Source organism: Polyodon spathula, chromosome 3 (genome assembly GCF_017654505.1).
Source record: "Polyodon spathula isolate WHYD16114869_AA chromosome 3, ASM1765450v1, whole genome shotgun sequence".
In the NCBI taxonomy this organism is placed as follows: Eukaryota; Metazoa; Chordata; class Actinopteri; order Acipenseriformes; family Polyodontidae; genus Polyodon; species Polyodon spathula.
Window position 1 is genome coordinate 25,333,069 of NC_054536.1, and position 26,644 is coordinate 25,359,712.

Here is a 26,644-nt window from a genome sequence, read left to right on the forward strand (position 1 = left end):
ATACTCTTGCTGTCAGCCGCCTGTCTAGCCTTGTATTTTTAAGTCCATGTCCTTGTGGAAATTATTCTGACAGACAGCCGGAATGTAAGCAGGCTACTGATTTTTGTGTTTCAGTTTTAAATATGTTATTTACTACATGTACCGTAATTTAAAAAAAAAAAAAAATTATATGTAATTCAATTATGTTAACTTAAAATGTTTAAAAGTACACTTGCAGATAATAATATTATTAATTGAATAATACAATATTAATTGTTAATGTATAGCAGGTACTTTTCCATGAACTCAGATTCAATGTAGACAAAAAAAATGTAAACAAAAGTTAATAAGTCCAGTTGATACTTTCAATGTTTTCAATAAAATATAAATTTTTGTGTTTTCAACAAGTATTATTTTAATTTTGAATTTATTGTCCTTTGAAATTAAAACAGAGACTTCATATTTCACTTAAATCTGAGCAGGTCAGATGGACAGGGAGCAGAGACAGCTGGACAAGAAGAGAGGGAAAGAGAGACAGCAAGACAGGATGCCTGAGAGAGGTGGACAGGGAGACAGAGACAGAGGTGGAAAGGGAGTCTGAGAGAGAGGTGGACAGGGAGCCTGAGAGAGAGGTGGACAGGGAGCCTGAGAGTACTGTGAGTACTGGCACTTTTTTTTTCCCCCCATTTCAAGCACTGTACTTAATTATGGAACACCACCACCCTGACCTTTCCTTCTCATTAACAGCTGCTTCAGAGCCCTTGCCCATTTAATTTCCTCTCCATGTAGCTGGATTATGTTCCTAAATAGCCCTGATTAAAGAGAAAGTGCAGAGGCAAGATCTCAAAGCTTAGACTAGAAAGGGTGAATATTATTTCCAGAATTGCCAATCACTTTTGTGTCGGTCAGTTCTAAAGTTTTGAACACATGATGCAGGCCAAAAGAGACTAAATACTATAATTCAAAATGTACACTCACTGAACCCTGATACATAATTATTGACCACTCCAGCTGACTATAAACTGTAATCATTACTGCATATATTTTCACTCCCTAATAGATTATCTTCATTTTGACAAAAACAGCAGAGCACACCAATTTGCAGGATGGTATTAGCAAATGTGTTTCAATCATTACAAATTAAGAGCACTAATAATAAAACAAAATAAAAAACAAAAAAAAAAAAAAAAAAAAAACACAGTTATTAAACAGATTTAAATTACCTCGTCTTCGTAAAGAAATAGGCAGGTAGGGGCTCACTGGAGCCAGATCATGAAAAGGCATTGAGCAGATCAGGATCAAGCTCCACTGATCCGAAATCTTGATTGGATCCTGGAGTTGCGCAGCCGTAACTATGGAAACTGACCAATGAGAAGCAAGTATGCGTAGCGCAGAGATTGGAGATTCTCAATGTCAGAAAAGTTGTATTTAATTTAAACGACATAAATCAGAAGCAACTACTGTACAGGTATAATTTAAAACAACAACGATTCTATAAAAACAGATCTAGTACATTAACAAGGTTGTGTGTATTTTCTGACGGACACACAAATATTATTTCACAGCGGTATAGCCGCAACATGCATAAACAGCTCGCTGCAGCGTCGGTTCAGGGCAAATTATCAACACATTTTGAGCAAATGTAATCAAGTGCTGACAGACACGGACAGGGGGAGATTGGGGCTGTCAGAAGGTAATTTTAAGTTATTGAGAAAAAGGAACTGGAAAAAAATGATAGCCCTATGCATTAAAAAAAAATTAAAAATTTAAAAATACAGCGTTAAATCTAATTAAACCAATGATTTAATAATTGTAATTGATAACATGATAACGCCAGCATGACTCTAACACACAAAACATAGAAATTTATGAAACCTCATTACACAGTTCTATTTTTTTTTTTTTTGTAGATATACAGCGAAAACAGAAATGTCAGATATAGCTAAACACAACTAAACTAATATTGTACTAATTTTTTTTCTAATTGATATTACCTTAATACAGTACTGTTACAGCTACTTTTAAATGCATGTTTGCTCAGTGTTTTCTAAAACGTTAAATGATCTCTGTTTCAATCTGCAGGAAATATTTGTGGATATCCCTGTAAGCAGCTTTTAAAGTTGTTTAAGTTATCATTAAAATGATCCAAATTCAGTATAGTGCTTATTTAGATATTATTTTAGCAATTTTAAAAAGGTTTCAGATATGTACTTTGATGATGCACGGTCCATTTTAAAACTGATTCTGATCTTCGTCTGAATCAAGATCGAAATAGGGTCAGGATCCTTTCAGCACAACCCAATAAGTCATAGGCGGAAGACCGGAGCTTTGATCCAGGATCGCATTCCTTTTGTTTTGATTGCTTGGCTACGGTATGGTAATTGGATCTGAAGTTTAAGGGATGTTGAAATCACTCACCCTGTCCCAATTAAAGCAGAGACCAAGACTGTTCAGCTGTTCTCTCATGTGTGCGATATTACTGCGGGGGAAAATGAATTAAAACACATTTGTATTACACCTGTCAGGGTGTAAATACATATATATGAAACAAGACATGCATTAGTCCTATTTTTTCAATAATGTTTTGTACTGAAGACATATCTATATGTTTGTTAGTGAATTTACTAAGCTTACTTATGTAATATACTGTTATAAAGAGAGCAATACCAATTGTGATTTACATAATGTATATATATATATATATATTTCTTGATATTGGGGATATTGTTATTATATATCTATATATATATCTATATATATATATCATATAAAAAAATTATGTTTCTGTGTAGCTAATTTTTCACACACACATACACATACAGTACCAGTCAAAAGTTTGAGTACACCTGCTTGAAACCAGGTTTTTCATGGTTATCTATGCTTTTAACTGTATAAACTTGTCTATAAAAATGTAATATTTTTTTATATGATACGTGTACTTATATAAGCTGATAATCATAAGTGAATTGCATTTAAAAAATGTATTTATTTTTAAATGAAAATGTAAATCTTGGCAATTTCAATGAAATGGTCACCCAAAGCAAGGGGATTTCAGTCTGAAGCCCAAGTTCATTCGAGTCACAAGTCTGCGAAACTGATTAACTGCCCCTGAAATACAAGCTCAGCTAAATGCTACTAGAAGTACAGATGTTTCAGTATCAACTGTTCAGAGGAGATTGCGTGAAGCTGGCCTATCTGGAAGAATTGCTGCAAAGAAACCATTGTTAAGAGTGCAGAATAAGAGGAAGACACTTGTCTGTGCCAAAAAACACAGAAACTGGACGTTTGAGGAGTGGAAGTTGGTCTTATGGACTGATGAGAAATTTGAAATATTTGGGTCCAACCACCGAGTATTTGTAAGACGCAGAGAGGGTGAGCGCATGAGTTCTGCATGTATGGTTCTCACTGTCAAGCATGGAGGAGGCAGTGTCATGGTCTGGGGTTGCTTTGCTGGTGACAGAGTTTGTGATCTTTACCAAGTTCATGGCAAGCTCAACCAGCATGGCTATCATAGCAATAATAGCATACTTCAGAGGCATGCCATTCCATTACAGCTAGATAATGACCCGAAACACACCTCAAAGTTGTGCAAAACTATTTGGCGAAGAAGGAAAGTGAAGGACAACTCAGTCTAATGACCTGGCCTACCCAGTCTCCAGACCTCAATCCCATAGAACTTGTATGGGATGAACTGGACAGAACAGTCAAAGCAAAGCTACCCACAAGTGCCCTACATCTCTGGGAATTGCTGTAGAAGAGCTGGGAAGACATGTCGGGTGATTTCCTGCTGAAACTTGAAGCTGTTATTAAGGCACAGGCTGGTTATTTTGAGGAGCCCAAGATTTGGAGACAATTTTCAATTTTCTTGAACATTGCTTTGATACTCCTTATGTTTTATTTAGTATATTGTAAAGTGTTTTCATTTTCAAGAATTTATAGAAACACATACGACGTAAAACATTGTCAATTATGAAAAAAACTTAGTTTCCAGCAAGTGCACTCAAACTTTTGACTGGTACTCTGTGTGTGTGTGTGTGTGTGTGTGTGTGTGTGTGTGTGTGTGTGTGTGTGTGTGTGTGTGTGTGTGTGTGTGTGTGTGTGTGTGTGTGTGTGTGTGTGTGTGTGTGTGTGTGTGTGTGTGTGTGTGTGTGTGTGTGTGTGTGTGTGTATATATATATATATCTGGAAAAAAATTAAGAGACCACTGCAAATTTTTCTTAAATCAGCATCTCTACATGTATGGCAGCCATTCCATTCCAGTGTCTGTTGACATTGTCAATTATGAAAAAAACTTAGTTTCCAGCAAGTGCACTCAAACTTTTGACTGGTACTGTGTGTGTGTGTGTGTGTGTGTGTGTGTGTGTGTGTGTGTGTGTGTGTGTGTATATATATATATATATATATATATATATATATATATATATATATATATATATATATCTCTGGAAAAAATGAAGAGACCACTGCAAATTTTTCTTAAATCAGCATCTCTACATGTATGGCAGCCATTCCATTCCAGTGTCTGTTGAATTCCAACACAGGCACACCTCATTCTACTGAATGAGGTACTGATTAGGGGATCACCTGAACCAAATCTTATTTAACGAGGAAAAGTATAAAAACCACTCCTGTGGTCATCACTATCTTCTTGCAATAGGACCAGCTGGATGGCAAAACAGTGCTAGTAGTACCTCAAAAGTAATTGGGATCAAAAAATAACTACTGACCATACCAAAAGAGTTGAAAAGGAAAGTTTTGAGTGAGGAAAAGAAGGGTTCAATTCTGGCTTTACTGGCAGAAGGATACAGTGAGCGTTGGGTTGCTTCCATCCTTAAAATTTCAAAGACGGCGGTTCATAAGAACAAGGTCAAGCAGCACACATTGGGGACAACAAAGCTACAGACCGGCAGAGGGCGAAAACGACTCTCCACTGACCGGGATGACCGCCAACTCATTCGAATGTCACTCAGCAACCGTATGATGACCTACAAAATGAATGGCAAAAGGCAGCTGGGGTGAAGTGCACGGCGAGGACGGTTCGAAACAGGCTCCTAGGGGCAGGGCTGAAGTCGTGCAAAGCTAGAAAAAAGCTCTTCATCAATGAGAAGCAAAGAAGAGCCAGGCTGAGGTTTGCAAAAGACCATAAGGATTGGACCGTAGAGGACTGGAGTAAGGTCATCTTCTCTGTTGAGTCCAATTTTCAGCTTTGCCCAACACCTGGTCGTCTAATGGTTAGACGGAGACCTGGAGAGGCCTACAAGCCTCAGTGTCTCGCACCCACTGTGAAATGTGGTGGAGGATCAGTGATGATCTGGGGGTGCTTCAGCAAGGCTGGAATCGGGCAGATTTGTCTTTGTGAAGGACGCATGAATCAAGCCAAGTAGTCTTGGTCAAGGTTGGCCAAGGTTGTCCTGGAAGAAAACTTGCTTCCTTCTGCTCTGGCAATGTTCCCCAACTCTGAGGATTGGTTTTTCTAGCAGGACAATGCTCCATGCCACACAGCCAGGTCAATCAAGGTGTGGATGGAGGACCACCAGATCAAGACCCTGTCATGACCAGCCCAATCTCCAGACCTGAACCCCATTGAAAACCTCTGGAATGTGATCAAGAGGAAGATGGATGGTCACAAGCCATCAAACAAAGCCGAGCTGCTTGAATTTTTGCGCCAGGAGTGGCATAAAGTCACCCAACATCAATGTGAAAGACTGGTGGAGAGCATGCCAAGACGCATGAAAGCTGTGATTGAAAATCAGGGTTATTCCACCATATATTGATTTCTGAACTCTTCCTAAGTTAAAACATTAGTATTGTGTTGTTTAAAAATGAATATGAACTTATTTTCTTTGCATTATTCGAGGTCTGACAACACTGCATCTTTTTTGTTATTTTGACCAGTTGTCATTTTCTGCAAATAAATGCTCTAAATGACAATATTTTTATTTGGAATTTGGGAGAAATGTTGTCAGTAGTTTATAGAATAAAACAAAAATGTTCATTTTACCCGAACACATACCTATAAATAGTAAAACTAGTGAAACTGATAATTCTGCAGTGGTCTCTTAATTTTTTCCAGAGCTGTGTGTGTGTGTGTATATATATATATATATATATATATATATATATATATATATATATATATATATATATATATATATATATATATATATATATATATATATATATATATATAGTAAGATAGCAGGGAGGGGGTCAAAATTCCTCCCTGCTAAAACCTTGTGAGAATGCACTTTTGGGTGAATGGGCTGAAGGTTTTGTAATTGTGTTAATTGTTTTGATTGTTTAGTTAATCCCCTGCACCTGGTGGTAATTGCAAATTAAAGCCAGGTGCAGGGTATTTAAGAGAGGCAGCCAGACTGATCAGGGCTGCTGAGTGAAGAGCCTGACTGTGTGAATGAGAGCAGTCGTACCAGGGAAAGGTATTGTTTGAAACTTGTGTAAGTTTTGGTGTGACAGGTAAACAGCTTAGCCGTCCTGTGGGTAGTCAGGAAACTATTGATGTTTAGTCAGAGCTCCAAAGGAGAGCTAGGTGTTTTGTTTTGTTTTATTTAATTTGTGTTTATTAAAAGTGCGCGCAAGCGCTAAAGAAAATCCATTTTTGAGTCCTAGGTCTATTTTAAAGGGGCAACGAACTCTGAGAGTTGCAAGGATCTTTTATATATATATATATATATATATATATATATATATATATATATATATATATATATATATACTGTATTTCAAATTTAATCTAACATAAATCATAGTCAAACTCTTCCTTTGCATTTGTTGTAGCACCATCTCTAAGTTACCTTTTTGTCCATTCCTCTGGATCCAAACCACGTTCTATTGCAGCATTTTCAGCTGGAAGTCCAAATGCATCCCACCCCATCGGATTCAGGACCTGTATCAAAAACAACAGCTGTTCAACTCCACCTGGAATGATGTTTGTAATAATTGTATTTAACAGATGTGCTGTAATTTAACAGCGTATTCAAATCACACCTCCTGGTTCGAGTGGGGCTTTTGTTTTTTGTTTAACCCCACTGCTCAGACCACTTCCTTTGTAAATATCTTTGTATCCCTGATAATCATCCACTATCAAACGTGCAAATGGTTTTTAATGAGCCAGTTGTCTCACAAGAACAGTGAAAATGTCATCCACTTTGTAGGAATTATGAACGATAGGGGTGGGATTTTTTTGCCCATTAACTCCATTCAGACCACCATTTGTATCCCTTTATGCAGAAATGGGTGAATGTCTTCTAATATGGTACCAATATACTATAAGTTAATACAATGTTTGTAGGGTGTCTCCTGCTGTATGTAGAGATGTCATATTGTGCAGTTTGGGTGAGAGGACAACAAACCCTGCTCAAACTGTGAAAAAGTGAGTCTCTTATATAATACAGCATACTAACTGTACCTCCACCGCCTGTATATCACAGGTAAAATGTGTACATGTATCTTGAGAACACCAGCAGTTAACCATACTGTAAATCAGACATTTTGATATACTTTGCCATTATAGTAACTTCCTCTAAATCTTAAATACTACTTTTCCTGAAGCTCAAAAGGCTGTAACACTTGGTTCTGGTAATATTAACCTTACACCCACTAATACTGAATGATTAATTTAATCAAAAAAACATACAACTAAACTTTATGCCATAATTAGAGATTCCCATAATACTGAATTCATCACAATGAATAATAAGCTAAGGAAATGATGGGAGCTCGATATTAAATAAACACTTGGATGAGAACTGGCATAGAGTTTGGAGTAACATAACATGTTCTTCTCCTAATGCAAAATGAAGGTCAATTTACTTTAAATTATTACATCAAGTATAAGTGGCTAGAGATGTGGCACTGATACAGGATTCTTAATAGATGTGACATGGAATTGGGAAAAACATTTGATCCCATTTGTCTAAAATTATAGATTACAATATTCCATTTTCAGCTACTGTAGACTTCTTTGGGACATCTCACTACTTTCACGAACACAACCACTTTAAAAATGTATCCTTTCCTGGAAAGGCTCCAGGAAAGGAGGCTCCAATGCATTTTGTGTGTGTGTGTGTGTATATAAAATGTGTGTGCACAAAAATAAAGGGTTATACAGACCTGGGCCCTTCCACTTTTAGAAAGGCTTTGGCACTGTCGATGTTACTGGCATACATTAATTTGCTGTTCTTAGCATTACGCACTGCACACTGTGGCTGCCACGGCTTTGTACAGAACACAGCCATTCATGCTATGGTATCATTCTTTAGTTTCTTCTGTGCCCCTGTATATTGCACTTATGAAAAGAGCCTTAGTGAAGGAAATGCAATTTCCAGTGTATTGTGAATACTAATATGCACTTAAATTATGTTTCATATGCTGTTTGAAAGCGTGTGTGATGTGACATTTAAAATACAGATCTGTCTGCGAGGGAAAGATGCTGCCTACGTGCACACAGCCAAGTAACTTAAGTTTGCTGGTTCCAGCAAAAACAGGTTGCTGTTTAAATCAACACTACATGCACCATCCAACTAACAAAGAGCCTGTGATTAGGACAGTACTGAATGTGTATCCTTGGAAACAGCAAAGGAAGCAATTTCGGTAGCAGTGCACTAAATACCATATTGGCATGCTTGAAATCTTGTTAACCTTGAGTCTAATGAAGTACTGTACTGAGCTTCCGTAAGATGGTGAGTCCTGATTTTTTAATTGGTAAATACAGGGAGAGAGAGGGAGAGAGAGAGAGAGAGAGAGAGAGAGAGAGAGAGAGAGAGAGAGAGAGAGGAGAGAGAGTGAAACAGGGGGAAATATATGTGGCAAAACTCAAACTGTGGTTCCAGTAGGAAGAAAGACTGAAGTCCCATGCTGTATCATGATTGTCCGTATCAATTATACATGGAAACAAATTTAGATTAAATTAAAACATAGAAGCATCTCTCAGTATTAATGCAAATCCTGCATCTTTAAAGCAGTCAATATTTAGTGATAGCTTGCGTTATTGTGTCAGAACTGGATGCCATCTGTTGACCTGCAAAACATGCCATGGGGTCAAATCCACAGCATCCGACAGCACACAAGCTATAGCAGAGTGCAGGGACGCGAGAAGTGGGGGTGCTGGGGGTGCGGGAACATGCAGAGGGAGGGGTGCGGTTTTCTCGTTAACTTTAGTTTATGAATGAGCATTTGCACTGCCTGAAAAAGTCATGAATCAACGTTTCAACCAGTTAGTATTGCCGTGTGTGTGCTGTCACTTAGTGTTTCAACAAATCAGCACTAAGCATTGCTATGCAAGGGCGATGTTCAATATTCCAACCTATCACTGATAGTGTCAGCACCAAGCACTGTCATGCGAGAGACAGTGTTTACTTACAAATGTGTCCTGACCTAGCAGCTGGTTTCACTGTGATAACTGTGCGTTTAACAACTGGGGATGGCAAAACATTAAAATGAATATCTGTAATTTCCAGAACCACATTTAAACAATCAAGAATAAAGGATATTTAACTGTTAACGTGTCAATATATTTCTCAATAAACAAATCATAACCTTCCTGCGTTTCTTTTTACTAGTAGTAAGAACCAGTCGACGTTCTGTATACCACTTATTTTTATTTAATTAAACCAAACAAATCGTACTCTAAGCTGCACTGTTAATGGTGCTGTCTTTGTCAAGTTATTTATTGATTTTTTTTATTCACTATGTCCTTTTATAATTGTTACTGCAACAGCCCAGGCCATTGAGGCACTATCATTTCAATTAGTAGGCTCATACTAATACTATATTTGGAATTTGAATTTTTTTTAGTATGGATTCAAGTACAAAGTGAAATTTTATGTTTTCGGTAAGAACTTAGAAGAGATGTTCAATCGTTATGAAAGGCAGAGTATCAAGGTAAGCTTGCATCTGTTTTAATGGATGTATAACTGTGTTTCTCGCCATGGCATGACAAACTGCCATTTTCATTTTTAGCTTCCAGTAGAAAATAGTTTTTCCATTGCCCATTGTTGATTGTTACATTTTGAGTTGAATATTTTGTAATTAACCGCAATGTAATGGGGGAGTTCCAAAATGTAAAAATGAAATGCAAGACGTACAGTATATAAAAGGAGGGCAGGGAGAAATGCAAGACGTACAGTATATAAAAGGCGGGCAGGGAGAAATGCAAGATGTACAGTATATAAAAGGAGAGCAGTTAGAAATGCAAGACATACAGTATATAAAAGGAGGGCAGGGAGAAATGCAAGACTTACAGTATATAAAAGGAGGGCAGTTAGAAATGCAAGACGTACAGTATATAAAAGGAGGGCAGGATGAAATGCAAGACGTACAGTATATAAAAGGGAGTATATAAGAGGGATGCAATATGTTTATAAAGGAGGGAGTGGGTGAAACTACCAAGAGATAAAACAATTGAAATAAAAACAAAATCGAAACAAATCAATTTACAACCGTATTGACTTAAATCTTTTTCACTCTAAAGAATTACCCACAGATAAAAGCAAAGCGACTAGCTCGATTGCTAATAGGTTTATTGCTCTGTATTCCCGGATTGCAATTTCCATAGCACCCCTTTTAATGCAAACACATAAGATAATTAATACTTCAAGTCGTTTCTTTGTTAATTCTACATTTTGCTAATTGTTAAGTTTAACAAGCCATGTGTATCCAGGCAGGATATCTGTATTTTACAAAATCAGCGGTGTGTTGTGCAGTGACTACATCCTCCTCACAGATAGAGGAAAGCCACCTGTTTTCATGAAGGGATGTAATGCTACAAAATATCTGAGCTCCATTTAATCCAGCCCATGTTTATAAATGATGCTAATTACAGCTTTAAAGACAGATAGAAAGAACAGAAATAAATGTAAAAATCTATAACCCTACAGTGCCAAGAAAAAGTTTGTAAACCCCTTAGGATTTTCACATATTTCAAACCTAAAGTGTTATTAGATCTTAGTCTAAGTCCTAATAATAGATAAAGATAACCTGATTAAACAAATGACACAAAAACACTTTTTTACTTTTTCAACATTTATTTATCCACAAATGATGCAACATTCAATATCCATGTGTGAAAAAGTATGTGAACCTTTAAATTCAGTAACAGGTGCACCCCCTTGAGCAGCAGTGACTTCAACTAAGCGTTTCCTGTAACTGTTGGTCAGTCTCTCACATCGTTTGAGGAATTTTGGCCCTTTCCTCCTTACAGAACTGCTTCAACTCAGTGACATTTGAGGGCTTCCTTGCATGGACAGCTCGCTTCAGGTCCTGCCACAACATTTCAATGGGGTTTAGGTCCAGACTTTGACTAGGCCATTCTAAAATGCGGAATTTCTTTTTCTGCAGCCATTCTTTTGTAGATCTGCTTGTATGTTTAGGATCATTGTCTTGCTGCATGACCCACTTTCAGTTCAGCTTCAGCTCACAGACGGATGGCCTGACATTCTCCTCTAGAATCTTCTGATGCAATGCAGAATTCATGGTGTGTCAATAGTGGCAAGCCATCCAGGTCCTTAGGCAGCAAAGCAGCCCCAAACCCATCACACTCCCACCACCATGCTTGACGATTGGGATGAGGTTCTTCTGCTCGAACACTGTGTTTGATTTTCGCCAAACATAACGTTTCTCATTAAGGCCAAAAAGTTCTACCTTTGACTCATATGTCCAGAGAACACTGTTCCAGAAGTTTTGTGGATCATCTATGTGCTCTTTGGCGAACTTCAGACGGGCAGCAATGTTCTTTTTAGAGAGCAGTGGTTTCCTCCTGGCTATCCATTCATGAACACCATTCCTCTTCAGTCTTTTTCTGATAATTGAGTCATGAACACTCACATTAGCCAAGGCAAGAGTGGCCTGCAGATCCTTGGATGTTACTCTGGGGTTCTTTGTGACTTCCTTGATGATTTTCCAGTTTGTTCCAATTTTGGTAGGACGACCGCTCCTGGGTAAAGTGACTGTGGTCTTGAACTTTCTCCATCTGTACACAACATACTGTCTGACAGTAGATTGGTGGAGCCCCAAATCCTTAGAAATGGTTTTGTAACCTTTTCTAGACTGATGAGCATCAACAACTGTTTTTCTGAGATCCTCAAAGATTTCTTTTGATCGTGGCATGACGTGTTTCCACACACCTGTATGGTGAAGACCAAACTCACAAAGTTTCTGATCTTTATACAGGGTGGGGCCTCCCAAACTCACCCCTGAAGATCTACCTAATTATTTAAACACATGATTCTAATTATGCCCTTAATTCAGCTGATAAAACCAGAGGTTCGCTTATTTTTTCACATACCCTAAATCTTAATTACTCATTGTTTGTCTAATTCATACATCATTTTGTTTCAAAAGACATGGAATTGGTTAATATAAACACTATTGGATATTTAAGAAAAGACTGGTTTTGATTGCAGAAGACTATCATGGTAAAACTATGGAATTTCCATAATTATCATTGGGGTTCACAAATTTTTCTTGGCACTGTATATTAATAAGTAGCAATTTGATACCAAATGCCAAGAAGTAGTGCACTGCCTTTAAAATTATAACTTTGTTTCCCAGTGCGTCTACACAATGAATGTACTAATGGCAGAACTTTCCCGATTAGCATGGGTGTCTGTAACATGTTTTCAAGTCTGATCTGTGTTACATTAGAGACCAGCACAATTTAAAATGTGTGAATAGACCTATTAAACGTGTTGAATAGAATGAAAGCATTTTAGTGCCGAAGATTAATGTATTTTATTTGTATTTATTTCAAAAAGACATCTAAGGACAGTATATCTGATTTGTTAATACGTTGTCTTGTTGCTTTGAATCTTACATATATATTTTTAGACTTTGTGCCGCTGTGTCTTATTCCTCAATTGGTCTGTGCTTATTTTGATAGTGAAATGCACACAAAATTACGATTCTGTATTTAAATATTGCCCGAAAGTGCCTTCCACCCCCCTTTCATTTTCAGCACCCCCAGTTTGAAATTAATTTCCGCATCACTGGCAGAGTGTTTACATTACACCAGCCAGTGGGCAAAGCGGTTTGAGTGATTGTTATTTTTTTCAAATCGGGTGTGTGCTAGGTGCTAGGCACGCGTCTCTTCTTTAAAAAACAAACCATGTAAATTGCATGTTAATATCAACTAGGGAGGAAATCAGTTGTAGGACTGATAATTGAGATGGTGGATATCAACCGGAGTGAGACTACAACCAAAGCGATAATATCAAGAGCCCCCATTGATTCCCATTATATTCTGTCATGGCTATTTTAATTTGGTGATAGTAAGTGTGACAAAAAAAAAAAAAAAAAAAGTGGCATTAAGCAGGGTTGACAGTACAGTCATTTTAAATATCAATATGCCACTGCATTTTGTAGGGAAAATATCAGGGTGTAGTTTGTGTTCTTTAAGAATATTTGCACTCTGCGACTATTTGAAGGTTTACCACAAGGTCTCTTCTTATTTTTTTTCAGATTTTATTTTTAAAATGATCCACACAAAAAATAATACAGATATACAAATTGTGTACAGTGATTTGATACACAGAAAGCTGTCTTTTAACACACTTTATAAGGCCACATTGCTGTTATAATAATGCAGCCTTTTTATTTGAACAAATGTCAACACTTTCGAACAGGGTTATGCGGGTTATGCATTCTCCTTTCATGTCTATTTGAAAAGGAACACCACATTAGAATGTTAATCCCAGATAATCTCCAGACAGTCCAGACTAGGAAATGCAACCAAATAAAGACTGGGGAGGGATGTAAATCAACACACATACTAAATATACTAGAGGGTTCCACAAGTAAAGACAGAAACACCCATTACAGCAAACACACATTCTTTACTTTCAGGTAGTCTGGAACTTCTTAGGTCAGTTCATCAAGAAAGTGAAACTGTCCCCAAAATTGCAACACATTTTTTTCTGTCAAACAAACTAGTTTTTGGGGTTTAACTGTACTTTGAATTGAATTGTATTGTTTTTAATAGCCCAATAGATTTCGCCAGTATTTCTAGTTTCTCTTGCTGTACTATTACTGTATTTCCACAGCTACAGTAATAGTAGTGTCCCTTAGTGTGAACCGTCACTGAACCTGCTTTCTTTCTTGAAAGTTGAGCCCTCTGCAATGTTTAAAGCAGGTTTATTTGAGGAATACTTAAATGTGTCAATTTAATTAGTGTTTTCATAGCACTATGTTACTACAATATAATTTATTATCTTATCGATGTCCTACTTGTTAAATCAGATAATAACTGACAGAATCCGATTGTTTTGGATTTTAGACTTCACTGAGGGATGAAGGAACGCTACAGGTGGCCATGTAAATGGGATCGTGCAGGAGAAATTTGAATATTTAGATTGCGATAAAAACATTTTAAAAAATCTCAGTGCCACTCTGCCGAAGTACTTGACCTCAAACCAATGAAAGGGCATGTCAGTCACCCAATCACTTACTGGCCACTCGAAGGTTCCAGGAGGGTGAAAGTCAACTGGCCACCTTGACTGGCAACACTTCATACACCCCATCGCAAAGCCACTGTTACCCCTAGCAATTCCTAATTAGGAATATTTTTTTTGTTTCATTTATGCTACTAATCAACTTGTAAATGCTGTTTATGCTCTTAACATTGATTGCATTGATTAACATCTTCGAATAAAAACACACATGCCAGCTGCTTTTTTTAATGCTAATTTCACATCTAAGTTAGCCTTTTAAATGCTTTCACTGCACAAAGCCTACCTATCATACCATATTGCAGCAAGGTTTTGTACAAAGGATGGAACAAACAAAATGAAATAGCCTAAGGGGTCTCAGAATAGCTCATCTGGTAACAGTATGAGCACATAGTGTGCAGGGTGAGACAAATTTAAAAAATGTATTAAAAAAATGGAAAATTCCTGAAAATAAAAAGCTCAAAAGCAAAACAGCAAGGGGCTTGTGTGGTTGTTAATTAAGTCCTTGGCTGTTACATTCTTAAGGGGTTAATTCCTTAAAGTCAGTAATAGACCTTTCAAGCTGTTATGTTAATGAGTTGTTCTTACACATTTTAAGGGTAAAAAAAAATTAAAAACATTAACCCTGGCAAAATATGAAATAGTGTTGTTAATCCCAAAGCCTTTTGTTTTTGTACAGTATGTACACCAACTAAAATAAACTACCAGTCTCAGGAGTGTGCTGTCACTTTGACACTCATAGTCAAGTGTCTGGCAGATTAATATACAAAACAGTTTACTCAATTAAAGTTTAATCTTGAATGCAATGAGAATGCACAGAGGGTGCACAGCTTTGTGAAGTAATTTCCAATTATATTATAATGTGTGGCTCATCTCCCCCATTACAATACTAGACTTTAAGCACTGAATACACCTAGGGCTAAATAATGTAAGAAAAAATAATATTCTTGGAGTATTCAAGTTTGTCGACCCATGGCCAAACCCCTCCAGACAATGATGCTGCTGGCAACAGCTGAACTATTCATAATTGCTGTTTATTTGGGGGCATGAACAAAACACAATCTCGTCTGGCGATCAGTTTCTCTCAAACGCTGGACAAAGTGTTTTTTTAAACAGCAAAATCTTGAGCACGCTGTGCAATCTGAGCTCTAGTATTCTAGGAGAAAACAAATGCTTCTGCAAATCATAAGATCCTTATTCAAGGAATGTTTGCGTGGGAGTGTGTGCGTGGGTCAGTTTGTTTGCATGGCTCTTTTGTTTCTGTATTATTTCTTAGGTGAGAAACTGAATTTCTTCTCTTGACAGTTGTGTCCTTTGCAGACCCAAGCAGAGAGTCAGCGTATCCCCTTAGCTACAAACCAATTAGGTTTCTATTAGCAAATGATAACAGCTAGGAGAAGGCAGTGTAGCCAGTGGCAGCTGGTAAATTAGGCACCACCCATCAAGCTCCTACTGCTGCAGCCCTGAAGCAAGACGGAAATGCTAGTCGAAGGAGTTCCTTGCACTCCCTGAGGGCAAATAGCTCATTAAAGCCCTTTTCTCCTGCCTCTGTTCTGTCCTGGGCAACAACACCTGCATCCTCTGCTGTGAACAATCTCAGACAACACCATTTATTCTCTTTCTGTAATTTAACCCTTTATGAAGAGCTTTATCTTCCTTCTAGGCTCTTTTTAAAAGTTTTTACATACAAAGTTCAGGAGAGTTAGTATAGCATGCTTTGAAATGGAATTCAGAAGCTGCTCTTCACTTCTAGTTGTCTGCCATAGACATATCTAATGTAGGCTAGATCAGCCAAAGTGTCTTTATATCAGTAAGCCCCAGCACCACCTAATGAACAGCTGTGTATTGCCAGCAAAACTATAGAAAACATGGCTCTTACTCTCATAAAGACTTTTGCTGGCTTAGTCTAGATTACATTTATCTACTGCAGGCAACTAGAACTAAAGAGCAATAATTCTGTAACCTGAATTTGAAACCATGCAAGTAATTAATGATCCATGGTAAATTTAACATTTATTCACAGACTCTGAAATGCCCCATAAAGCGGTCGATATGCTACAGAACCGAAGCCATGTCATACCTGATATCCTCTCATCCTTTGAAAGTGTGCAATCGTGTCACTGATGGTGTACACGCGGACATGTCCCATGTGCAGCTTCCCTGATGGATAGGGGAACATCGACAGCATGTAAAACTTGGGCCGGGATTTCTGAAGAGAAACATCAGGAAAGCAAATCAGACTGTTTTATACACAAGCAAGACCAATGGTAACCATGACAAAGAGCAACTCGGTACAACTACGACATACCGTATCACTGCTATCTTAACTCATGTGTTGTTCTTCATTCACATTCTCAGCAACATCCCTTAGCACAGCTGGCACATCGAAGTATTTCTAACTGATGTATTTTTGACATCCACTAGAGACAAAGTGTTGCATATGGGGCAGGTTAATTGTTACACCACAGAATAACAGCTGTACTAAAAGACATGTTCAAGAGCTCTGAAGATTTCTATTTAAAGTCACTGGGATGTGGTCTGAAACAAAAAATTACAAGAACACATTAGTTCAGATAACTGTGACATTTCATACGTGTGCCAAGTTGTTCTTTCAGTTGGTATCCATACATGAAGTGTCAAGCTCCTTTCTTAAAATTCTGTTCAACTTTTTCATTGATGGCATCGATTAAACTTTCTTTGTTGAACTAGAAGAACAATCAGAAATACTGAAAGTAGTAACTGACCCTTAATCATTTGTGTACAGTTTTGCAAACCAGACCACAGTCACATCTCACATATAAAAGGGAGGAAAGGAACTACAGTACCACTGTGTCTATAGGATGTGGATGGGATCTAATACAAAAGCAAAACAGTGATTATGCGATTATTTGGACGGTATTTACTGTACATTCCTTTTTATTTAATCAGTGAATAGGACAGACATATTGAGGAGTCACACAAGACCCTGTTATCAGTTAATTACAGATATACAGGCTATCCTTTTCCTGTCAGATAGTGGCAAATACAGGGATATTTGGTTGTCCATTTCGGAAACAGATATTAAAAAGGAGTTTGCTGGAATGACAACAGATGAGATTACATTGTTGTTCTCAGTAGTTTCTTGCTGGTTGCATGCTGATAAAATTATTTTATTCCTCTCTAAAAAAGTGCCTTTGCCTTTTTAACTTGCTTATAATACCCTCATATTCTAGCAGTTTCTCTTGTGTATTTCATCAGTTAGGGTTAAATAAAGGGGATAGTAAAATCTTGGGCACATTGTCTGCAATCAGGTCTTTTAAAGGATAGATTAAAGATTAATACAGTAACAACTGGAGAGCAAAGAGAGACAGAAACCGAGAAAATTGAACAGCTCTAGAATCGTCCTTAAATTAACATTCATTTCAGAGCTACTCTCTCAGCTTTTTTTCTCCACATTGTTATTCGCAAAAATGATTTCTCTCAAAAGAAGAAAACAATTCTAAAACGAGTAACTGCTTACTTAAAAGTCCCTAAATTAAATGGCTGAGTTGTTAAAGACCCTTTAATAATAAAGTTATGTGATTCGAATCCTGATGCCACTGTAACACCGAGTTGTAAGAAAAGCTCGCACATCTGTTTCCGAAGCCTTGCACCACTGTTCTTTAATGCGAGGACGCCACCACGCCTCCACCTTGCTCCTGGTCTCTGCCTTGTAGTCTCTCTCCCACACGCCCGTCTCGCTGAATATAGTTCTTCGCTGTCCTCGGAGTATCGCCCCTGAAACTCCCCACTGCCTCGCCCAGCACAGGGAGCATGGTCCTAGCCTCTGTAGAGCCTGCTGCATTACTCTGGTTTAGGGATCAGATCTCACACCTGCAACGCAGCACAAAAGCAAACAGTGTTAATAAACCCACCACAGGGAAGAAGTCACTACTCTGGTGTGCTGGGATGCGCTAGCTTTCCAGTTTGTTTGGATTCGCCAAAGGTTCATTTCAGATCAAATGGAGCAATGGGGGCTGCTTAACCTCTTAATCCTAATCATTTTCTTTATTGTTGTAATGCCCTTGAAACAACATGCATGTGGTGACACGTATCTTTGCATGGATTTAGTGTAAACGGTATGAACAGATGGAGTCATTGTTTCCAAATGACTAAACTTCCCCAGGTGTGGCCAGCCTTGCATAACTGAACCCTAACCCTCCTACCTACTTGTCTTTCAAAAGACCTCCTAACACATGAGACTCATTCACGCGCTGCAATGGGTCTGAGATACATATGGTAACAACCCACACTCCCCAGACTCTGCTGTATCTCAAGCTATTCAACTTGTAATGCCTGCATGGAAGAGCCAACATGTTGCTATGGTTACAATGTTTGAAAGCGATATCTGGAAGGTAATGAAAATAATTCAACAGTGCATTTGTAATATATAAGAAAGAAAGAGAACAAAAACCCAGCATTTCTGTTCTCATAGATTATGAAACACCTGACATTGTTTTACTGAACAGGATTAAAAAAAAAAAAAAAAAAAAACTTATAAAACCAAGGCTCTAAAAAGATTTTCTTAAGAACCTCTGTTGAAACCCTTTTAATATGGTGAAATAGAAACTTTAGGTTTTACCAATAACACAGCAAAATAGACATTGAACACATAAAAAAAACCCATAAAGCAGCATATGTAAAGAACGGTGTTCACCTGCCGTTCTGCACCCACTATCAAATTTACACTTTGCCATCATTAATCCATTAAAATTATATTGAAATACATTGAAATGAAGAAGAGGATGGAATTGGGCAGGGTCTGGAATACTAATCGGGCGCAAACATTATAATGTGATGAAAGGATCTTGCCTTGCACTTATGCAAAACCTTTACACCTCTTCTTACAATACTGTAAATACGATTATACTGTATTTACAGTATAATCGTAAATCTCGAAAAACTACTCACTTCTAAATCTTTTGTAGTCATTTTTGTATTACTTTAGTATAAATACATGTTAATTTGGATTCATATGTTGTTTTTTTCTGACTTTATGTGAACGAAAAGACACACATTTGCCTGTTTTCCCATTGGAAATAGTGATATTTTTAAATATCACTGTCCTGGTCACAAAAGCAAAGTTTGTGGGGAATAATAGCCATTTTCTACACTTTTGAGGCATAAGCAATTAGGAAATAACACTTACTACCCAGGAACAAAAATTGTGTTACATAGTGTTATAACAGGAATGCGCTAGAAGCTGATCAAAAAGGAGTGCAATGATGCTTGTTTATTTTGTCGTTAAGCTGCAAAAATATACTTTGCAGACATGTGTCATCAAAGCTACTCCATGTCAAATGCTACCAATGTTTTTATATTCTTTGGCTTTTGTGGTAATCTGTATTTTATCTGTATGTAATGTGAGAGCTGTAAAACTGATAGCTGTTTTGAATTGTAATTTGTATGCATGAGTGGTGAAAAGACCAGGATGAATACAGACTTCGTTGCTATCATGTCAGTTTCCATAGTACAGATAACAGGATCAATGTGACGCTTCTCCTGCAGAGGAAAGCATAGGACCTTTAGAAGCTTCTGAGTCACACTGCAAAAGTCAGCCAATGCAGTCGGCTTCAGGTTTAGCATGAACACAATAAAAAGCACTTACAGTTTATTATAGTAGCCAGAGAGATTGTCTTAGAATTCTGTTCTAATAGTACGTAAGAGGAAGGCATCTAAATGAGGTATTGCAGAACACTAGCAGAGACCTGTCATTGGCTTCAGGATGTCTGCTGTGATATACTTCCTGATGCGGTGACACTTGGCTCTTGAGGTGAGGCAGGAACACGTCGGAGGAGAAGGGCAAGATGAAGAAGACCCTGCATATTTAATCCCAGGGTTACTTTGTTTGGGATGCTGGAGGATGCGGTGCTAAAGCGTTATTGTCTCACTCCGCAGGTTATCCTAGACCTAATAGCTGAACTGAGGGATGTGCTAGACCCCAGCGTCAATCTATGGACCGCTATCCCTGCACATGTGAAAGTGTTGTGTTCTCTGCAAAAATCCTAGAAAAATTCACCTAGTGGTTTTCAGCCATGCTGAGTTCAGAAATGATAGCTTTTTTTTTTTTTTTTTTAATTCCCCTTCGACCTGTGACCTTGCAAAGGTCAACCTAAAGCACCCTACTCACTTCTGGCAAATTGCCAGATGAGGGGTAACTGAGGAGTTTTAGTCGAACTTCAGCCTAACCCTTTACCCTGTAGAGGATGTGGGTCCTGAAATGTAGGTATTGCTGTAAGAACCTTAAACCAGTCGTCCAAATTCTGTGAAAAACTTTTGGTTTGAAGTCCCACCACTGGTCATTAAACCCCACTGAAATTTGAATTTTTGCTATTTCTACCAAGTTTAGGCTGTAATAACTTGGGACTCCAAAAAATAACTCAAAGATATGTTTGAACAGATGTTAATGAGATCTACAAGCATCAAGCAAAATATGTTGTTACGATGACACATTTGAAACTACCAAAACCTTACTTACTTGGATTTTAAAAATCAAAAAGTGATTTTAAAAACATAAGTTATAAGTTGTGGCGCCTACCTTGGGGGACAATTGATTGACTTACCAACCATTTGTGAAAAAGCCAATTATGCATTCTCATACTAACCAATCAGTCAATTTCAGGCAAAAATGAAAGTCTTTGGTTGAGGAGGTCTTCAATGACAGTGTCAGGTGTATTTAAATGGTGCTGTAAACAGGGAAGTATTTTTATTTATTTTTTTTTTTAAGAAAAAACGTGAATTTAGTTTTTAAAACCCAACTAAGTAAGGCTTTGGTAGTTTCAAATGTGTCATCGTAACAAAGAAGTCCCAAGTCCCATGCAAGTTCATAACCTCTCAGCTCCAAGCTAGTGCCAGTGAAAGCATATACTGTTACTTTTTCCTCTAGATTAATCCTCAGAAAATGCAAAGTTGAAGAAATAGCCAGTTCGGGTAGAACCATATGGCACTTAAGCCTCACCAAAGTGGCCATAAGCAATGCTTGAATGTGTGACAAATGCAACTTCAAAAATCTGCCAAAAATCCAAATTATCCCCGGATACCATAATATGTTGCTTGCTGCTTGTAGATCTCATCAACATCTATCCAGACATATCTTTGAGTGATTTTTTTGGAGTCCCCCTACGCAAGTTATTACAGCCTTCAAATTTCAAGGGGGTTTAATGACCATTAGAAAATGATTGAGTGCTAATAGCCAATCAGCTTCAGATCTAGCGGGCTTCTATTTTGCACAGATGCCAGCTGGAACGTAGAAGTGCTTAACTGTGAATTAAATTTTAAATCAGTCCGTGCATAAAGACATTCTAATCTACAACTAATCTTATAACATAAAAAGCTACTTAAACATACTTTCTGACGCTGGTCTTGAGACAAGGAAAATCATGTCTGTGACAGGACACCGTAACGAAGGCTCAATTCGCAGCTACTGGAGAGCAAATCAACAGGAAAGTCAAGATTGGTCCACAATTCTGGCTGGATCCAAACAACACCCTCCCTCAAAACCAGTCAGTCAAACTGCCAACCCTGTTTCAGCCAAACCACTCTCTGCCTGCTTGAATGATGCTCCGCTTCCAACAACAGTTTCGAGATCGAGCAATATCATAATCATAATAAATTCTAATTATGCTAGAGACTATTTTCTTCAGCAGAAGGTTACGCTTGGGATGCATAACTCCAGTTGCGGTCATCTACCACACGGTAGAGCCCACATTGACGGGCTCTAGCGCTTAAGTGGCGGAACTTGAAACCAATGTTTTTCACAGAATTTGGAATACTGGTACCTAAGGGTCTTACAGCAATACAGTAGATGCCGCTTATTATCAACCCCTTGGTTCCCAGTCAAAAGTTGACAATAACCGAAGTTGTTAATAATCGGAAAGCCACAAGTTAATTTCAGATGTATTTATATGGAACAACTATATACACTGTACTTTTAGAAAGCACATCACTGAAATACGTGTTTTAAGTGAACATAACTAAGTAATAGACGTTACAAAATACTATACAAGAATATACCATTGTAAACTCTAATAGGCAAGTGTTTTTTTTACAGTAGGCTAATATCGTTTTAAAAAAAAACTGCTTTACTTACATTTAATAAATCAAGTACAATTTTCAAAATAGCCATCCAGTGTTGTCTGCTTTTTACGATTCGCCACCTCCAATTGTAAATCCTTCTCAATTTTCCGAGCAGTTTCATGAAAAGTGTCCACTGCCTGCAACTGTTCTTTCAGTGAATGTTCAGGTGCAGTATCCTCCTCTTTTTCTTCCATTTCTTCCACCTGTGGGTGCCTGTCAGATGTTACTGCCTTCAAAAGCTCTGCATCTGTAAACTCACCTGCCGTCTCCTCCTGACTGGCAACGAAATGTCCCTTTTCTGGTTGAGTTGCTGTGGAATGACCCAATTATCTTTCCAGAATCAATTCTATAATTAAAAAATGAATATGGCCACCCTCACATATTCTGCAGTTTTGTAGTTACAAAATATTACATTAGTATTACCCTTCTGAGCCATTTTAAGTGGTGATAATCACCCCTAAAACGGTACACTCATTTTGGAAATATGTATAGAAAGCATTTGCAAAACTCTCTTTTTATGGATGGAGTACCAAAGATGTAACTTAAACGTCCATTGTATAGTCTTTTAGGCGTCTGCAGATACAGGTTCAAGTAAAACACCAAGGAATAATAGTTCAGTGTGAAACTGGTTTTAAATTACGATTTCAAGGATTTGCACCCAAAAGCAAGGCTGATAATTTGGGATACACGGGATCTTAGATCGCTGTAGATGAAGACAACTGACAATGTACTGTGTATTTCAGGGGTGTAGTTAAAGTGTGAACAAAATGCCCAGCAACAGCTAGCGTAAAAAAGAAACAAATAATCAACATGTGAACCTGGAGCCAAAACGTACAGTATATACAAGTTAAACAATCATTAACAAGGTACGGTATTTTACAGTAAATAACTCGTTACTACTGATAGTAATTATAACATTGCTCGTGTAAGTAGAATGCAGTGCAGCTGCTGCGTCCTATACATAGTAAATACATTTAACTAAAAAGTACCGTGGTAACAATATGCCCTTCAGCTATTATTATTTCGAAAATAAAAATCAATAAATACACACACGTATATGAAAGGTAGTACAGACAGACACAACCAGAAGCGTAGCAATGTGACAGTTGTAAACAGTAGCTACTTACTGGTGTCCCACAATGTTGCTGCTGCCGGTGACCTTTTTAAATGTATAGCATTGACAGTGCCCCGGATGAAAGTCGTTAAGGTTGTTAAATCATTCGTTCTATAAATATCATATCATCATTGTTATTATTATTGTATTTGGAAATTTGATTATGATTTACTGCACCGACATGAAAAGAGTTATGGCTCACGATTTCCTGATGGACGCCGCCATCTTGTTCAAATAAAGCTTTATTAACACTTTGAAACTGAACAAAAACATTCCAAGCACACCAGGGCGCTAGATTGTACAAACTACAGTACCTGACTATAAATAAAAAGAAGGGCCGGAAATGTAATGTAACAAAGAAAAACAACTTAAAAACTCATACCCATTATTTATTACCATTATTTTCTGTCACTGTTATCAAACTCTATGCATAATATATACAAGGAATTAAATAAGAACAAAAACTCTAACAATTAGAGATGCTGAACACACACATGGGCATGAATGCACGAAGCAGTCTTGACAGCCTTCAGCAGAATGGGACCAAATGAAAATGGTTATATTTCTACATGGTTTAGGGTATCACCCTGTACTGAAATATATGGTTAGTGCCCAGTTTTCTTTTCTCATATGCATGAACTGTACTCTTGATAATGTTAAGTACATGCTCCATAACTTCAAACACTCATAAAAGTTTTTTTTTTTTTTTTTTTTTCCCCTAAGTGTCTTCCTATGTGCTACAAACCATAATGAAATGTGTTTACTAATGGACATTTTTAAAAACTGACATATATTCCCTGTAATTCAGCTGATAAAGTGTAACTATACTGCTTAAATAAAGTTGTGTGTTGTTATTGCAAGATGAATCAAAATAGTCTCCTTCGATATTTAATTAGGGCTGTTGTTCAGTCAAGACTCCTGCTGTTTTTAATTCCCTGCTGATCGGCCCAGCTTGGCCTCTCATTATTTAGCTGGTAATTATCGGTTTGCTCCTCATCAACTTGAGGCACCTCTTTGTCTACTCCTGCTGCTCACCATACAGAGGCAAGCACCTTCACTGCCGACACCGGAGCTGGCGTGGCTGGTGTTCTGGTTAGAGGAAAATACAGTGGTTCAAACTAATGTTAAATTCACAGTCAGGGCATACAAGGCTGAGGCCATTGCCAAAAACCCTGAGGTTGAGGCCTCTAGGTCAAAGTGACGCCAGTGCCTTTCAAGTTGAGGCCAGCATCAAGGCCAGGACCTCCTTGACAGTGGTAAGTGTCATAAAATTATAGAAGACAAAGTGAAACTCAAACATGCAGCTATATTTATTCTGGTTAGGCTAATGTTAGTGAAGGTAAGGTAAATGTGCACAACTTTTCACAAAAGGTAAACAGTTGTAAACCTGGAAAAAGGTTAGAACAGCAGTATACGCAAAGACCCGCCAGATCCAACAGAGTGGAAATCATTGTGTAAAAAATGTTTTTTTTTTGTTGTTTTATTTTTTGCTGAAAAAGAACACAAAAAAACTTGGCTAAAACCACACACAACCATTTAATGTTAATCTATAAAACACCGTAAGTACCATTTGCTTTGATTCCTCACGATTTTCCCATGGTTATGCGTTACATTTAAAGTGCTGTGGTAGATTTACCACGCTGAACAATATTAAACCAGAATACGAGGCAAAACTAACTTGCACTGTAGTAGCACTGTGACATCCTGACTGCCCCTTTAAAATGAACCCTTTAAAAGGAATGTCACTTGGCACAAATATGTTTTTCTTTTATCTGCCCGTTAAGGAAGTAATGGATTGATGGATGGTGCAAGTGGTATTAAGATCTACAACAGACTGCAGGAGAAAACTCATCAAGTGCTTTAATGCCTGTGAAAAAAAAGAAGCTTGAGGGACTGCTGCATTTCTTATTAAATATGAAGGGGTCTAACAGTACAGTAACTTAACACAAAAAACAGTGCACTCAGTTGAACTTAAAACCTTTCAGACAAAAATAAATACCTTTAATCTCCAAAACAAATCATTTGGAGCTGTATAATTACTTACGGCATTTTTGTGGTTTCTAAAATTAAATTGTTTATTTCCTTTTTTTGTACACAGCTTTATTCTTTTAAACTAACTTGACTTTTTTTTTTTTTTACAAAAAATATTTGGGAACGCTGGCTCAGTAAAACAAAGGCTGATGTGTAGAATAGAGCCCCTTTGAGGAACACAATTGAAATGAGCAGAGTGAACTTTCATGTGGAAATCGAGACCAAGATCTTTGCGTAACACTCATTCTACAGTATTTGCATAACAAATGAAAATCACTTGTAACTTTAAAATGCTAAATTCTAAGGGAAAACTTATAAGAAGATAAGCCCAAGTAGACAAACATTTAGGAAAGTGTCTTCTTCAGCAGAACCCCTGATGTGTTCTCTAATATATATAATATATAGATATATATTATATATAATTATATATATATATATATATATCTATATATATATATACTGTATGACGTGACATGGATTTCCAACCTAAAACGTAGTATCTTAATTATTTTAGTTAGAAAGTAAACCCTTTTCCCAAACTCGAGGCTTTAAGGAATATAAAGGGACATAATATCCCTCTAAAAGAACTTGAAGACTCGACACATTGAATCAGTGGCGTTGAATCAGCTACCCATAGAGGCCTCACACCCTATTGCCAGAGTTATGGCAGGTGTAATACCTGATGCTGATAGCAATAGTAAGGTGCTCAATGTATCCAATCTGACTTGGTTTCTCAGAGACAGCTCATGGCTTCCTTTTATCTTCTTTGATCTGACAAGCTGCCGTGGGGGCGGCCTGTCAGTTCGCTCCATTACACAAGAACTGCGGCCGGAGCAGGTTATTCAGCTTGGCAGGAAATCATCTTATTTGTCGCTTTCATAACACTGTTCTTTCACTGGTCTCCGTGGCAGGGCTGGCTGTAATTTGATTACATTGAACAAAGACACAAAACAGCTTCTACCTACAG

The 26,644-nt window shown here is 37.6% G+C and overlaps 1 protein-coding gene across 3 annotated transcripts in view; it reads right to left on the reverse strand.

Moving 5' to 3' along the window:
* The window catches only part of lars2 (leucyl-tRNA synthetase 2, mitochondrial), an 81,664-nt gene extending 57,796 nt beyond the window's left edge, over window positions 1–23,868 (reverse strand). The window contains exons 1-6 of one of the 3 annotated variants that reach the window (XM_041244800.1): window positions 23,660–23,868; window positions 22,546–22,842; window positions 18,049–18,290; window positions 16,519–16,647; window positions 6,792–6,883; window positions 2,398–2,458 (exon numbers count right to left, since the gene is read on the reverse strand). In XM_041244800.1, the coding sequence (XP_041100734.1) occupies window positions 2,398–2,458; window positions 6,792–6,883; window positions 16,519–16,647; window positions 18,049–18,261 (495 nt within the window). In that variant the 5' untranslated portion in view covers window positions 18,262–18,290; window positions 22,546–22,842; window positions 23,660–23,868. Of the gene's footprint in view, window positions 1–2,397; window positions 2,459–6,791; window positions 6,884–16,518; window positions 16,648–18,048; window positions 18,291–22,545; window positions 22,879–23,659 lie in introns of all 3 variants that reach the window. The other 2 variants (XM_041244799.1, XM_041244798.1) reach the window with 2 other exon arrangements.
* Between the last annotated feature and the right edge of the window lie 2,776 nt (window positions 23,869–26,644).